The 16,272-nt window shown below is 40.0% G+C and overlaps 1 protein-coding gene across 1 annotated transcript in view; it reads right to left on the reverse strand.

Annotated features, from left to right (window-relative positions):
* Positions 1-16,272, reverse strand: part of YTHDF1 (YTH N6-methyladenosine RNA binding protein 1) — a 41,979-nt gene that overhangs the window by 10,201 nt on the left and 15,506 nt on the right. Inside the window, exons 5-6 of the mRNA XM_039497661.1 lie at positions 561-606; positions 88-154 (exon numbers count right to left, since the gene is read on the reverse strand). Of these exons, the coding sequence (XP_039353595.1) occupies positions 88-154; positions 561-606 (113 nt within the window). The remainder of the gene's footprint in view (positions 1-87; positions 155-560; positions 607-16,272) is intronic.

Raw genomic sequence — 16,272 nt, forward strand, 5'->3', positions numbered from 1 at the left:
CAGTTGATTATATTTATTATTTAAAACAAACCCACAAAGATTAATCAAAAACCAATCTAAAGGATCTTCTTATCCACCTCTCCTTACCAATCCACTTCTTCCAGGACTTGTCTCCAATTCTCACACACTTTAAAACTGTTCAGCTTGCAAATATCTGGTAGATTCCCCCCCAGCAGATTCAATATGTCAAGGAGGAATTTGAAAATGTCTTGCTCATGAATGAAAACATTTTGATAACTCACTCATGGAGTCACTATCCATCACCCATCAAGTTCTTTACTCATCACTGGTAGGTGAAATCTCCCATAGGAGCTTATCATGTATCTTCCTGATTTTACACCATGAAATGTTTTGGAGCTGCTCTTTAGTCCCAGCTAGTAAAACACAGATTCCTCCCCCGCACTCCACCTTACTTCCCCCTCCCCTGCATTCATTTTGAAACAGCATCATTAGAAAGAGCTTTTATGGACACAAACCCCAATGTCTGTGACCTTGGAGATAACTTTAAAGATTGAGTGTTATATGAACTGAATGTGCACCAATGGGACAATGAAGGATACACTTATTTGACTGAAGGGTTAAAACCAGGAGCTCTTCTTTCATTACCTGTCAGATCAAACAAAGAATCATTACTATTTCTGTGTCATAGTCACACTTCACATTTTACGGGTCAAATGTATAAAACTAGAGAACAGGGAATCTTATTTCTTTCCCCTCCCCTCCACATCTTTAAACACTGCACATTTCCAACATATTGATATGTTTCCTTAATTTTTTCTTTCCATCTGGGTTTCTCTTGGCTAATGCGCTGTCAATGAAAAACAAATCACTACACCAGGATGTTCCCAAAGATTGCATATGATGCACGGCAAGCCAGCTCAGCTTGCTACATGCTCTACAGAAAATAAATATTGTTTAAAAAATCAATGCAAGTGATTTAATTTGATGACATGTTGCACATGCTTGCTTTATTGCCACACAGACTTCACTTTCATCGGAAACTGCCATTAAATAATGTGCATTAAAGTGAACTTTGTATAATAGTTAAACAAGCACTTCTCATATTTTGGGAAGAGGAAAAAGGTTACATATATTTATCATTGGGTTGAGCGAGCAAAGCTGCTACAGTATCTAACGATCTAACATAATTCTAGAATTAATGATTCACTGGTGATTTCTATCCACAAATTATTAAACCTCTTGCTGCCATTGTAACATCTCATTCAACGTCAGCAATTCTTAAATCCCACTGTCAGTGTTCACACTTGTGGATTTGAGGAAGCTGTAGCGTGGTCAAGACAGGCTATTTGAGACCTCTGTTCTCTTTAAGCACCTGGAGGTAGAGCACAAAACAGCTTATTGAGGGATCAAGCTCTGCTTATGAGCTGAGTCACTATAAAAAAGAAATCTGTGATTACTGCATCTTCATCACTATGCTTTTTCACATTTGTCCTAGGAATAATTCATGGTTGCTTTCCAGAGTTTGCCGTGTCTCAGGATGTGCTACTATGAATGGGAGGCATTGAAAGGTTCTAAGCTCCAAACTATTCTAGAGTTTAAAACCAGCAGAGCTCTAGAACAGTGCTAGGTAAACAACTGATTATTTGATTTTCTGGCTGAACCAAAAAATTGAAAATAAAATTTAGTTTTGGGTTGAACAAAACATTTTGTTTGAGTTTTTTTAAAACCTTTTATTAGAAAATACATTGAGGTAAAATGTGAAACAAAAAGTCATTTCAAACTGGAAAAGACAAACACATTTCGATTTTTTTCAGAATTTTGTTAGGTGTTTTTGGGGTGTTTCTTTTTTTGGTTAGCAAATTCAACACAAATTCATTCAGTGTTTTCGTCTACCCGAATCTATATTTTTTTGTCTGAAAAAAGTGTCTGCCGAAATTTTTTTCCCATACTGCAGCAGCTATTTTTGTCTCTTATAGTTTATTTCTGATGAAAGAGTGGAGGCACTAGAAATTGAATTCACTTTCGTAGTTACACGGGACAGATTTCAATTAGAAACATCTTTCCATACATATCATGGGCCAAAATTTGCAAAACTAGGAATCTAACATTAGTGTCTTCAGTTCACATTGAGATGCCTGCCTGATTTTCAAAAGTGCTGAGCACACAACAGTCCCCTCAGGGTAAATAGCATTTCTGAAAATCAGGCAGGTGCCTTAACAGAGATTAGAAGCTTAACTTTAGACTCCTAGTTTTGCAAACCGTGGCACATTGCAAGTCTATACAGCTAAATGTATACTGGCTGCTTGTTTACTCTCTCTAATACTGAACTTAGTACGGGTAAGTTTCTAGTGGGGCATATATATACATCTATTTACTCATTTAGGCGACCTAGGCGGTCACCTAGGACACTAGGATTTGGGGGGCGCCATTTTCTTCGGCAGTGACTGTGGCGGGTGGATCTTTGGCCGCCCCGGTCGCCACCGGCATTTAGGCGGAGGGAGCTGGGGCAGGGGAGCGCAGAGAGGGATGCCTGCAGCAAGTAAGGGGAGGGGGGGCAGCACGCAGGGGAATTCCCCGCCCCTGCTCACCCCTGCCCTGCCTCCTTCCCTAGCATGCTGTGGCCACTTCACTTCTCCTGCCTCCCTGGCTTGTCGCACCTAAGGCGCCGCAAGCCTGGGAGACGGGAGAAGTAAAGCAGCGACGGAGTGCTTGGGGTGGAGGCGGAGCAGGTGGGAGCTGGAGCCGGGGGGGGGCCTCCGGGCGGGGGAGCTGCTGCAAGGGGGGCGCCTCAGGGTGGAGGGGGGGAGATGCCGCGGGGGGGGGGGCGCCTCAGGGCAGGGGCGCGGGGGAGGGAATGCGCAAGGTGGAAGTTTCTCCTAGGGCGCGAAACATCCTTGTACTGGCCCTGATTCCATTGCCCCAAATATATTTATTTATAACTAGTATTGGGGTAAATATAGTTTCTGCAGAGCATGTTCTGTGGAACAGTACAATTATGATCAATAATTCTGGTAGCACAGAATGTTTTTAGTTCACCTTAGCTCTGTCTTGTGATGCTGCATGAAGAGAATAGATGACAGAAGAGATGCAAAGCTGAGAACAGCAAGAACACTAGCTACACTAAATTGCACCGGCAATTCTGTTACATTGAAAGTACGTATTTACCTCAGCAGTGTGATAAAGCACTGAGGGGTGGTCCAGCAGAATAGACAAATTACCTTGGAAAAGCTCCTTACCCATTTCAATACAAATATTTAATTCTTATCTTGAACCTATTTATTTTCCTCCTGTTTTGTAATTATTTTTAAATAAAAAAAGCAAAAATAGGTGGTGCTGGTAACAGGGTACTCTTCTTGCAGGTGCAAGGCAACTGGTATTGTAACAGTACTTGGGGAGAATATATTTGGCAAGACAAGTATTTGCCTCCCATCAGGGCTGTCTTCGTTACTGTAACCATTGTGTAACATTATCAAATCCTATCCATTTAGCAGTATTTGCACAGTAAATGATGGTGTCAGTGCACCCCAACACCCCGCACCCTCAGCTCTGCCACTGCACCCCAAGCCTGCCTGCACCCCAGAGCTCTGCCAATGTATCTCAACTCTGCATCCACAGCTCTACCAGTAGTGAATACCCATCCATGGCTGCTTTTCCAATCTGAATCTTTGTACAGCTGTGCAATAGAGATTTAGGAACGCATATTCCTTACTACAACACGGTCAAAATGGCCTCAAATGGTCATTTTTTAGTTAATCTAGTCCATGGTACCCACTAAGTTTTTGGAGGAGACAAATTCTGAGCAGTATTTAGGAACATGTTCACTTCTTCATCTGCAGTCTGGAAGGATTACAGAATGCATACACCCATTAAGAAAAATATCAAGAGGGTTACTTTATGTCGCCCTGGGTAGTTCAAATAAAGATTGGATAAACTCAAAAAGTTGATTGCTGGAAGTTGTCTGTTATAATATAACCTATTTTTATTTTTACTGTGAGCATAACAGAATAGTCAGCAGCTGATCTAACCAAAATTGCTATATTGTGTGGAGCAGAAGCCAGAGACAAAGGGCTGTACATCTGCATGTGTACATTTCAGCAACTGTTGGGTTGATAAAGGTGTGTATTAAATGGGGCATAGCGGAAGGAGGGCAGAATGAAGAGGGCACCTCTACCTCTATAGTTCCTGTTTTTTGGAAATTTGTGTTTTTCTCAACCCAGTATTCTGCCAGGGAACAATATACAACCAAGTACCCTCAACTCTGCATTCATAATTATTTTGCCATTGAATCAGGAATCTAGTTGGTGAAGACATGGCCAAATAGTCTATTGCCATGGTAACATTCCAGGTAAAAAGAGTTCCTTTGATATGTCATAAGCCAAGTAATGGTAAGATGACAGACAGCAATAAAATGGATTTAAAAACAATTAAACAAGATGTGGCAAACAGTAATTCAAACATCAGCTTTTCAAGCTTCTATTTGCTGAACAAACTGCATGCCCTAAAACATCAAGGTCTGCTTCATGTCGTCAAACACTCACGTCAGGTATTTGTACATGGAGGAAGAGTAGGGAAAATTATAAAGGGCGAACAAGACTGAGATAGAATAGGAGATGGTGCCCTTTTGCACGTACATAGGACTTCCCTGAGTCTCCCAAAAGAGGTTAGTAAAGGATCACCAGGATTAGCCTCAAACATAAAAAGATAAGTGACTTAAATCACACAACAACCCTGTCGGGAATAGAACCCATCCGCTCAACTCCCAGACCCCTGCTCTAACTTCTAGCCCATACCAGGAATTAAAAACACTGAAGTCCGCACTCATGGGAGGGGATGCAATGGTAATATTTTCCATTTTTGTTATGGATTTTTTCCAGTAGGGGAGTTTTGAAGGGAGGAAGGAGGTGAAGTCAGTAAGATATCCAAATGCAAGCAGGAAAATCAAATTCAGAGGGAGATGCCAAGAAATATAAACTGTGGAATCTCATGAAATAGACGGCAGCCACAGCACGGTTCAGTGGATAGGCCAGAGCATCACAGGTCAGGAAAATGGTGTTCCACCCCTGCCCCTGTCCTGGCTGAGTCACCAGCTTGGTCAAATCACTTCACTCTGCTTAGTTTTCCCCATCTATAAAAGGAGGCAACATTTAACCTTTGTAATGAGATCTATTCGAGAAGTGCTATGCAAGAGCTAAGTATTATCATGGAGGACAATAATATGTCCAGAGGCAAGTTTATGTACTATCACCGTATCAAGCTCCACAGAACAATACAGCTTTGGAACAGGGGACTGAGTCTTCATTACTTGAGAGCGGCACTGGAGCTGAATTCTGATTAACAGGCAGTATGTCTTTAAAAATTGCAAGTACCTTTCTGCTAAAGACTGTACACAGTTCGTAGCTGCAGATATTCTTGGAAGCCAGAGGTTTCCCAAGCTTAACGGATTACACAAGGAACACCAGCTCAGCCAGGAGACCCGTTGTGAGAGTTAAGAGGGACTGCTTTGTCTTCCATTTTCTTGCTTTACTTTCAGGTTTACAGGTCTGTCTCATCTTATGCTGGGGTTACGTTCCGGAGTCAGTGCGTAAAGTGAAAATCGTGTATAGTCAAAATTACATTGAGTGTAATAGCGGGCAGAATCGCCCGCACTACAGAAACAGTATTTAAATTTTCTTTTTTTGTTGTTTTTTTCTTGTTTTTGCCAACCGCCTAAAGCTGAATTTGCGCATGTTAAATGTGCCTAAGAAATGACAGACCTGTATTTCATTTTAAATAAAATCCCACCCCATTTCTTATAGGAATGTCTACATAAGAAGCAAACAGCACACAAGTTGGTTTTTTTTTGGGGGGGGGGGGGGTTGCATTTTTTGTTGTTTTTTTTTTTTTTTTTTGGTAGAGCAAGAAAGGCTGACACTTCCTTGCCACTTCATGTACTGACTCAGAGAGCTACAATTGTTCTAGTGCCTACTGTTGCTGAGATTCTCTTTTTCCCCTGCATAAGGTTAGGCTGGAAAGTAACCCCTACACATTATTAGATTGGAAAAGAAGATACATGCTGCTTCAAGTAAGTTACCACCTCCCTAGTGTGTTGTCATCAGTTTAATACAAAGAAACGCACACTGTTCCTTTTAGCTTAAGTCCTGTAGCACATCGAGGAGTAAATCTATGGCTACTGCATAGGAAGTTTATAGACAAGAAAGAAATGCCAGGCAGAATTAAATTCAATAATAAAGCTACTTTAAAAATGCTTTAGATAAAAGTTTGTTGGGTTTAGTAAAGGATACAATTGCAAGTTTTTAAAAATCAAGAGACTAACGAGGTGTGAGGAGAGAGAAAAAACTTGGGACTTGCATTTCACACTCATGTACCCCCTTCCCTAAAACCTCACAGGTTAAAAAAAAAAGCCATCGTATTTTACAAACACACTAAGTTAAGGTCACAGTGACAGCTTTTAGCCTTTATTTCCCTACTTCTGTCAGCTTGTTTCAATCTTGATGTAACATCAGTTAGTTTTGTTTGTTCCTTGTCATTTCTCATACAAGTCCAAGTTGTATCAAGCCCTCATTAATCAGTAGCAAGTGTAACCACCATGGAAGTTAAGCAACTGAAAGGCTGGTAATGTTATTGTCTGATACAATTGTACTTGCAGTTATGAATCATTTTTTGATAATGCTGTGATGTCTATAACCACAGCTTTGGGACAGGCAAGATGTGCTGCTCTGGTTGCCTGTCTTGTATCAGAGAAATACAAGTAAACAAAACTCTCATTCTTTGAGAGAAAATACTTTCAAGCATTACTAAAGTAGAAGCACAGCAAGTGATTCAATTTTAACATCACACATTCTACAGGAGAAATATTGCTGCGTATTTATTCTACAACACCTACTTACGGATTTATTCTATTTGATTTTTAGAATGTATTGCTAATTTAGTGCTGGTCATGGCAAAGGTGAAACAACAATTTGAGTCAGATGCTATTCAAGCTTCCTCTCTGAGCCAGCTACTCCTGGGACTGCATAGTACCACATTTATAACTGCACCCCTTTGCAGTCTCTGGGAGAGACGCCTATCAGAGCAGCTTATGGTAGTTTTCTGATGCCCAGAAAAGGGACAGTAGGCTGAGACACACGGAATCAGCTTTCCCAATTGTCATTGAAACCAGCCTAACTACAATGGTTCTATTCCTTAAGAGACTGAACATTTATTTTCTAGGTTAGCAGCAGCAGCACCAAAGCAGTGATACTTGCACATTTTTGGTGGGAAACTAAAAATGTGTGCTACCAGCATCAGACTGCTGTTTGGGGACTAAAGAGAACTGCATTTCTTTTGGCAGTGGAATGCTTGGCTGCATGAGCCCAACTGATGGAAAAGAGAGGGCCAGAGTTGTGCCCTATCAGGATGTGAACAGGGCAACAGACTTTGAAGAAAAAGGCAGCTTTTTAAAATCTACGAGGTTAAATCCTAGAACATAAGGAACAGTGCAACACTGTCAAAAGCCATAATGTTACATAAAAGTGTTTTACTTGGTTTATTCCTAATTTTGAAAGTTCTTTCCTCATCACACTGATCCAGATTTGTAATGTCCTTGTATGAATGGTGAATCCTGCAGACCAGCTTTCAATTCCTTAAGCTTCTCAGCCATACAAGCAGAATAAAAAGTATAACAATTGTCAGTTAATAAATGCACGAGAATCCCACACTAGAGGAAATACTGCAAGTAGCTTAGACATATTCTTAAAACAATTTCCAAGAAAGATCCCTGCCAGAGAGAATGTGCGTTGACCAACTCAGATGTTTGCAATTCTATCAGCAGACTGACTACTCTAATTGGTCTTGTGCTCATGAGTTTGTGTTACATGGCTACAATATATGCAGGTGTTTGAGTGTAGGGAAAAAATGAAAATGACATCATACTTGCTAAATATGTATTGTTTATTAAGGCTTGTATTCTCCTAGAGGAAAAAAGTTAATCTGATGCTGTCCATGAGTCCTTACAGGCAGTGACAGTCCAGAGACAAAGTTATACGTTCTAAATACAAGTCTAAATGATACAGCTTAAACTTTATTTAAATCAGAGGTCCTTTTGGAGTAAATAGTTGTCAGAAGACGATATTTGCTTTCTAATATAGTAAAAGATCCTCTACAATAAACACGTGCAGATTCAGTGTGCTAGAGCAACAGGCATGAGCACAATTTTCATGCTTAATTGAAACTCCAGTTGGTGACGAGTTCTTCAACGGTTCCCTTATTCCACAAAAACATGACAGCAAATTCAGTTTCTTAAAACATTTTTTTTTACTCATCCAACAGAAAAAAAAAATTAGACATACACAGTCGATTTTAAACATCTGAGGCATAATCCATCATATTGTCCATACTATTAGTTTCTACGTTAAAGCTCAGCATTATTGGTATAAAAACTTTAAATGGCATTGGGATTTTGGGGGGAAAAGAAAGGGAAAGATTAAAAATGATCTGCAATTAACTAATAACACCTGAAAGCGGAAACAGGTTTAAACACACTGTCCAAAAACCCTGCAATGTTGATAGCATTTACATTATTATTTAATTATTAAGCTACAAAAACAATAAAGCAGAATTATGGCTGAGAGAAAGCACCTCACTAACTCTCTGCAGGATATGGGTATAACAAATGCACACTGAAGCACTGGGTTAACAGAATGTGAAAGGGAAATATTTTCAGAGTTAAACAGTTTCACTGACAATTTGATTTTCTTGGAGACAGAAAAAAATCCAAGTGGCATGTTAGCATTTTTAAAAGTATAATTGTACAATTCAATTAAAAAGTGATCTTAACTTGAATTTTTATTTCAATATTCTGAATGCATTCTTAAACAACATTCTTAAAGTGACAAAACTCAATGGTTTCTTATGATTGCCATGAAGAAACAGGGTTTGGGATGAAGAGAGAAATTCTGTCATATACAAAATTATGGTGAATATCAGAATAAGAACATAATCTGTGCCAAAATAAAGTCTTTGGGAAACACTGACATTTTTAGGATGCTCATTTATAGTTCCATATTAGGTCAGTATAATTGTTTACTAACTTAAAAAATAAAAACAGATACATCTTTATTAATGGATTCTATAGCATTTTACATAGAAAAGATACAAATTAATGCAGATCCACCTGGGCAAAAACAAACTACAATGTACTTAAAGATGCAACAACTTAATTCCCCCTGTACAAGAAGAAATATTGGAGCTGAAAGCTTTAGTTTGTCCTGATGCCAGGATATAGCACCAGATTATGTTTTAAGATTTGTTTTTCATGGTCAAATTTAATATCAGTTCTATTATATATAGCAAATTGTATACGCTTATTCTTATTGTTTGTTTCGATTCTGCCGTTCCTGTAAAAAGAAAAAAACAAAGTTTAAAAAAAAAGGCAGGAAAAAACAGATCTTTAATAACTTGAACAAACTTTTAGCGACAACAGCTAAAAAAGGTGGAGATTTTTTTTTATAAATGCAATTACTGGTGCAGCCCAAAATTATGTCTTACATGTCATTTTAAAATCACAACAGCAATTATTATAGTATATATTTGATACATACAAGGATACAGGAATCAAATGAACACATGAAATTTCAAGTGGAGTGGCTGAATGCATGCAGAGCAAATGTACATGCAGCTAGAGCAGTCACCCAGGCCCCAAAATGGTAGCAGTTGAGGGCTACAGCAGAGAATGTAAGTATAGAAAACTAAAATTCATAACTGAAGAGAAGATCTGCAATATTTTGATCTCTAGATCAAGTTAACTATTGCAACAGCAGCTGGATTGGTACAAGGGTAGGAACAGACTGAAGGGATCCACAGAATAAGTGTAAAATTTTCCAAAAGTGCCCTTGTGATAGGACCTTAGGTCTCATTGAAAGGCAATAGAACTTCGGCTCTTAAGTGCTTGTCACTTTTGAAACTTGCCCCAAACCCTTTTTCCCTCCGCTACCTTACTACTCTGTTTGGAAGACATTCTGGGAGACTTCACGAGTCTGGTAGAGAAAGTGCTGCTGGATGAAGCAAGCAAGACTTGTAAGATGCTATGATGCTGAATGAAGTAAGATGAAAGATGTTCAACATCTTTATTAATGATCTGGATGATTGGATGGATTGCACCCTCAGCAAGTTTGCTGATGACACTAAGCTGGGTGGAGAGGTAGATACGCTGGAGGGTAGGGGTAGGGTCCAGAGTTACCGTGACAAATTGGAGGATTGGGCCAAAAGAAATCTGATGAGGTTCAACAGGGACAAGTGCAGAGTCCTGTACTTAGGATGGAAGAATCCCATGCACTGCTACAGGCTGGGGACCGATTGGCTAAGCAGCATTTCTGTATAAAAGGACCTGGGGATTACAGTGGATGAGAAGCTGGATATGAGTCAGCAGTGTGCCCTTGTTGCCAAGAAGGCTAACGGCATATTGGGGCTTCATTGGTAGGAGTATCAGAGGGGTAGCTGTGTTAGTCTGGATCTGTAAAAGCAGCAAAGAGTCTTGTGGCACCTTATAGACTAACAGACTGCATAATAGTCTATAACGTGCCACAAGACTCTTTGCTGCTATTAGTAGAAGCATTGCCAGCAGATCAAGGGAAGTGATTATTCCCCTCAATTCAGCACTGGTGAGGCCACATCTGGAGTATGTTTTCGGCCCCCCACTACGGAAAGGATGTGGACAAATTGGAGAGAGTCTAGCCGAGGGCAACGAAAATGATCAGGGGGCTGGGGCACATGACTTACGAGGAGAGGCTGAGGGAACTGGGCTTGTTTAGTCTGCAGAAGAGAAGAGTGAGGGGGGATTTGCCTTCAACTACCTGAAGAGAGGTTCCAAAGAGGATGGAGCTTGACTGTTCTCAGTGGTGTCAGATGACAGAACAAGGAGCAATGGTCTCAAGTTGCAGTGGAGGAGGTCTAGGTTCGATATTAGGAAACACTATTTCACTGGAATGGGTTACCTAGGGAGGTGGTTGAATCTCCATCCGTACAGGTTTAAGGCCCAGCTTGATAAAGCCCTGGTTGGGATGATTTAGTTGGTGTTGGTCCTGCTTTGAGCAGGGGGTTGGACTAGATGACCTCCTGAGGTCTCTTACAACCCTAATGTTCTATGATTCTTCTGTAAGTAGAAGCCACGGGTTCACTGAAGTCTCACTGAGCTTCTGATAACCACCACCAACAGGAAAGAGCAAGGGACATTAAAGGAAAACTCCAGACAGGGCTCAACCGTAGAAAGGGCAATCACTTAATTTGTGCCCCAAATGCAGTAAATGTGGAGAGAAAGGGTCTCAACAAGTCTGCGAGAACATCTCTCAGAGAGCAAGAGAAGCAGCTGTGCTCTCCATTCTTCAGTGGAGGTAGCGACCAAGGGATCATGCAGGGAAGTTCAGGCAAAAACAGGGGAAAGTGGTAACAAACAAGAAAAACAGAGGGACTGTTCAGTAACTGCCTCTGGAATAAAGACATTGTCAGAATATCACAGCAAAAGCATATGTGGGTTAAAATTCAGAGCTCCAAAGAGTAGAGCAGTGGATATCTATTATGAAAAGCCCAAAATGCCATTTTACCTTCCCAAGAAGCTAGGGGTCTTTTAACAGCTAAACATTGCTAGTTTATGACTTTTTCCTTTAGTTTCCTAGTTAGTTGGGATTGCTATATTTTCCCTGTTTTTACAAACTCAGAAAAATTGTAGTGACAAATATTTTAACTTTTTTTTTTCTTGGACTGGTGTCATTTTCTACTTAGATGAAAACAAAGATACAAGGCAGGTTAATATGAGGGGCCTATCTTCATAACTTTCCCCTCGTATCCATTAATATTCCTTAAAGCAAATCATTTGCATAATGTAAAATACAAGGCATTAAGAACCATAGTTTAACAAGACTTTATTTGAGTGACTGGTTCAGATGAACAGTAGTCCAACCACTATGTCCAACAAGTGGCTTAGAAGTTAAAAAGTCCTATTGGATAGATTAATTGAGTTTAGTAGCATTTATGATCAGCATTTATATTATCTACAGACAGACATGAAAGATGGAGCTCCCAAGCAGGATGCAGATACTGTTTGTTTTTTTGTTTTTTACTTTTTAAAAATTAGATTCTTACATTTCAAAATAAGCTTAAAATGAATGCAAGTAACCTTAGCATAAATTAATCAGACTAATTACCTCAAATCACACTTTTCAATTTTAAGCCTTTTCACATAGATCCCATCCACATTTTCTCCAAACAGGGTGGTAAAGGGCTATTTACACAGAGCTTCCTACCATGTTGAACTATTCTAATCTTAAACTTGTGATAACTAGAGAGAATGAAACCAAACTGCATTTGTAACCGGGTTAACACATGTTTTAGTCTTCAGGCTACAACCTGCTTCTGAACAAGACCTGAACATTTATGATGATTATTTTTTTGCTGTGGAAAATACAAGTACAACAAACTGATAAGGACTAAATTAAATGAAAATTGAAAATGCAAGTAGTCTGTAGGATTTGTAAAGCAGATAATCTTTTTTAAACTAGAACAGTGTAGAAAGCAGGTTCTCATTGGTTGCCTGAATTACCAATTGCCAATGTAGTGGTTTGTTTCTTAATTATAATAATTGTAACAAAAGTGATATGTTCTTAATCAGGGGGCTCAGACTTGGGGCTAGCATTATTAGGATAATTATATATTGTTATTAAGTTCTCCAACCTATACTTGAATTGCTTAAGTCAAGACAGTGGTTTTAAGCTCCAATCTTTTGACGGCAGATGTCCTTCTCCACTTCACTGTTCTGACATTTACTACCATGTCTCCAAACTATTCTCTCTCTTCTAAGGAAAGGGAAGAAAAATAAATTAGGTTTCTTTTTTGTTTGTTTTAGTCATCTGCTGGCTTCCCACACAAGGTGGATAAAAATAAAATTGGATAGTTAAAGTATATTTTTTAAATTAAAGTTTAAATTATGACAACCTATATTAAAGGCCTAAATTTACTATAGTTTATTAAAATCTTGAATATTTTTTGTAATTTAAATGAAGTTTGTGTTTACTATTGCCAAAGTTTTAAATGAAGTCAAACCATTGAACTGGAAGCCGCAAGCTGAGCACCTGGAACCAGAGTTTCGTAAAGTGCTAAACCAGCTTTTGACAACGGCAGTCTCATCTGGAGGTGCGGAGAGAGTATTTTCTTCATTTGTTTTTAAACTAGATCAATTCAATGACCAGCTCATTCAAAGTTGAGAAACTGACTGGCAGCTGAAAAAGCAGAGATCTAAGAGGTCTAAAATCTTGACTGACATGGTGACCAGAAACTACAGCTATTCTTTCCTTTGTATAACATTTGCTTTATCAACACAATCATAGAATATCAGGGTTGGAAGAGCCCTCAGGAATTCATCAAGTCCAACCCCCTGCTCAAAGCAGGACCAATCCCCAGACAGATTTTTGCCCCAGGTCCCTAAATGGCCCCCTCAAGGACTGAACTCACAACCCTGGGTTTAGCAGATGAATGCTCAAACCACTGAGCTATCCCTCCCCCCATGTTTTGCATTTAAACTTTTTTCTTAAATTTCTATCACATTTAAGGTAGTTTAACTAATAAAAAACAATTTGGAATTCAATTCAAAATACACAAATACATTCCCCACCCAAATATAACTTGACATAAATATTTAGTAGATAATTAGTATTTTACTCATTAAGAAATGGTGTCATTCACCATTTTCTAACAAATGTAAAAGTTAGGAATCTGAATAAACATTGCTAAACTACATAACTGTTTATGTTCCTGCAGCCCCAATTGGCCTGGAGCAGGGGACCGCGGCCAGTGGGAGCTGCGATGGGCCGAACCTGCAGATGCGGCAGGTACGCAAACCAGCCCAGCCCACCAGGGGCTTTTCCCTGAACAAGCAGCAGACCTAGTTTGAGAACCACTGATGTAAAGGACATATTTAATTGAAAATCTACATGTTTTTATGATTACCAACTAATGAGAATAACTTAAAAAGCATAAATGCATAACAGGATTAAAACAGTCTACTTAAATCAAAGTTTTCTGTTTGCTGATTTGAACAACTAAAATTGGTGATTTTAAAATCAATCCATCCTGCTCTCCTTCAAAAAGCTACAAGCTCCTTAAGGCATCCATTGGTGGTTTAGCAGGATGAGGCTGCCTAGGTTATTGAGGTCAAGTACCACAGGAGCAGAGAATGGGCTACTCCCTGAGCTTCCAGCCCTACATTTCAGAGCAGAGAAGGAAGACAGATAGTTTTCAAAGAGCCATTTTAGATTTTGCCAGTAGTCAAAAGGTGATGTGAAACAGGACAGATCTGTTGTGTATATTTCCCTTCCCCCAATGCTCCTTTCCTGTCCCCTGGACTAATCTGGAGCTTCCTTTTAGGAAGGAGGACTGTAGCCCAGGTTGAGGCACACTGATGCGTCACAACTTATGCAACCTCTCTCAGTGAACCATGCTGCTAGTTACAAGTTCTCACAAGTCTATTGTTCTTTGGCCTGACTAAAAATGTGGAGGTGACTTAATAATGAAAGCAGAGAAGCTGAGAGAGAAAAGTTCGTCATCTGGATAATTTGGGGGAACAAAGACAACTATCTTCCCAGCCAGAGACAGTGAAAATTGCAGAAAGGGATGAAGAAAAGGCCTCTAATTCCATACAAGAACTAGATAATAGTTTTGAACTTATTGTTCCCAGGCAGAACTGTCAACCCTTCTACCAAGCCAGGGTCAGTGGGATTATTAATTATGATTATTAATCACAACCAAGAATGGGCCCCATTGTGCTCAGGACTGTCCAAATAGAGAGCAGCCGACACTTTCTGCCCGGAAGACTTTATATGCTAAATTAGTGGTCCTCAACCAGGGGTCCTGGGCCCCCTGGGGGGCCACAAGTAGGTTTCAGGGGGTCAGCCAAGCACAGCTGGCATTAGACTCGCTAGGGCCCAGGGCAGAAAGCTGAAGCCCTGCCACATGGGACTGCAGCCCGGGGCCTCAAGCTCCCACCTATGGCTGAAGCCAAAGCCTGAGCAACTTCAGCTTTGCGGTATCCTCTGTGGCATGGGGTCCCAGGCAACTGCCCTCCTTGCTACTCCCCCAATGCCGGCCCTGGCTTTTATATGCAGAAAAACAGTTGTTGTGGCACAGCTGGTCCATGAAGTTTTTATAGCATGCTGGGGGGGCCTCAGAAAGAAAAAGATTGATACCCTTGATCTAAACAGACAAGACAGACACAAGGTGGGGGCAGGGGTATAACTCACAAGTAAAGTGAAGAAATAAGATGGCAGCAAACAGCATGTTAGTTTCACTATTTTTTGTTTTTGGTTTTTTTGGATAAGTTTAGTTAGGAGGGGACAGGCTGGATGAAAACACAAGTGAAGGGAGGGGGCAGGAGTGGAGTGAAGTTAAGTTGAGATGAAAGGACAGAAAAAAGAGAGAAGGACAGAGTTGGAACACACAGCCAATAAAAGAGAGCCCATTAAATCTTAATTGGCATTCCTCTTCCCTACCACTAAAACGTAGACTACAAAAAAAAAGCCTCTACCACAGCATAATTAAAATCAAGAAATGTAATGTTATAAGCACTGGTCTTAAAAATGCAACAGTAGTTATCAGCATTTGGGGGTGGGGGCGAGCAGGATGCACTCCAATGCCATACACTTTCCATCCTGAAAATCTTCATACCAGTGAGCCTTCCAACAAGAAAATGGGCATGCAGCTCCCCCAGAGCCCGTCATTGTTGCTCCTTCAGTAAATCCAACAAGTCCAGACTAGGATTTGGAAGATAACAACTGGCACATGTTAACACCCTATTGTAGGCAACTCAGTGTGCCTTTAACTTGTTACCAGTTAAACATATGTTATAGTCACACTAACTGGTCTACCCTAGGCTGTTATCACGTTCCAGCTAACATCTGCCAAACTCTAGCTTAGACAAGGCCAAAGTGGACACCTGGGAAGCTAAGAGATACACAATGACCTTGCCTTCTTGGGGTGGAATGCACATCATCTGCTGCACACTTCAGACCTTCTCCTTCTGAAGTATAAGAGCCCCTGAACTCAGATCCCCAAGATACTGGCATACTGTGCTGTTACTAGACTGCCAAGCCAGCTATAATCATCAATATAAGACAATATCTGTAAAGGTTTCATTTTCATCTCCTAGAAAATAAATGCCCCTCCAACCTCTGCCCCAAATTTGTTCCAAACAAAATACACCCAAAAAAACCATAATACACAACCAGTTTGTTTTGTTTACTAATGTCACATCAAGCTTTTTTATTTTGAAGAAAGATTTTGTAGTTTAAA

This window comes from Mauremys reevesii, linkage group 13 (assembly GCF_016161935.1).
Source record: "Mauremys reevesii isolate NIE-2019 linkage group 13, ASM1616193v1, whole genome shotgun sequence".
Taxonomy (NCBI): Eukaryota; Metazoa; Chordata; order Testudines; family Geoemydidae; genus Mauremys; species Mauremys reevesii.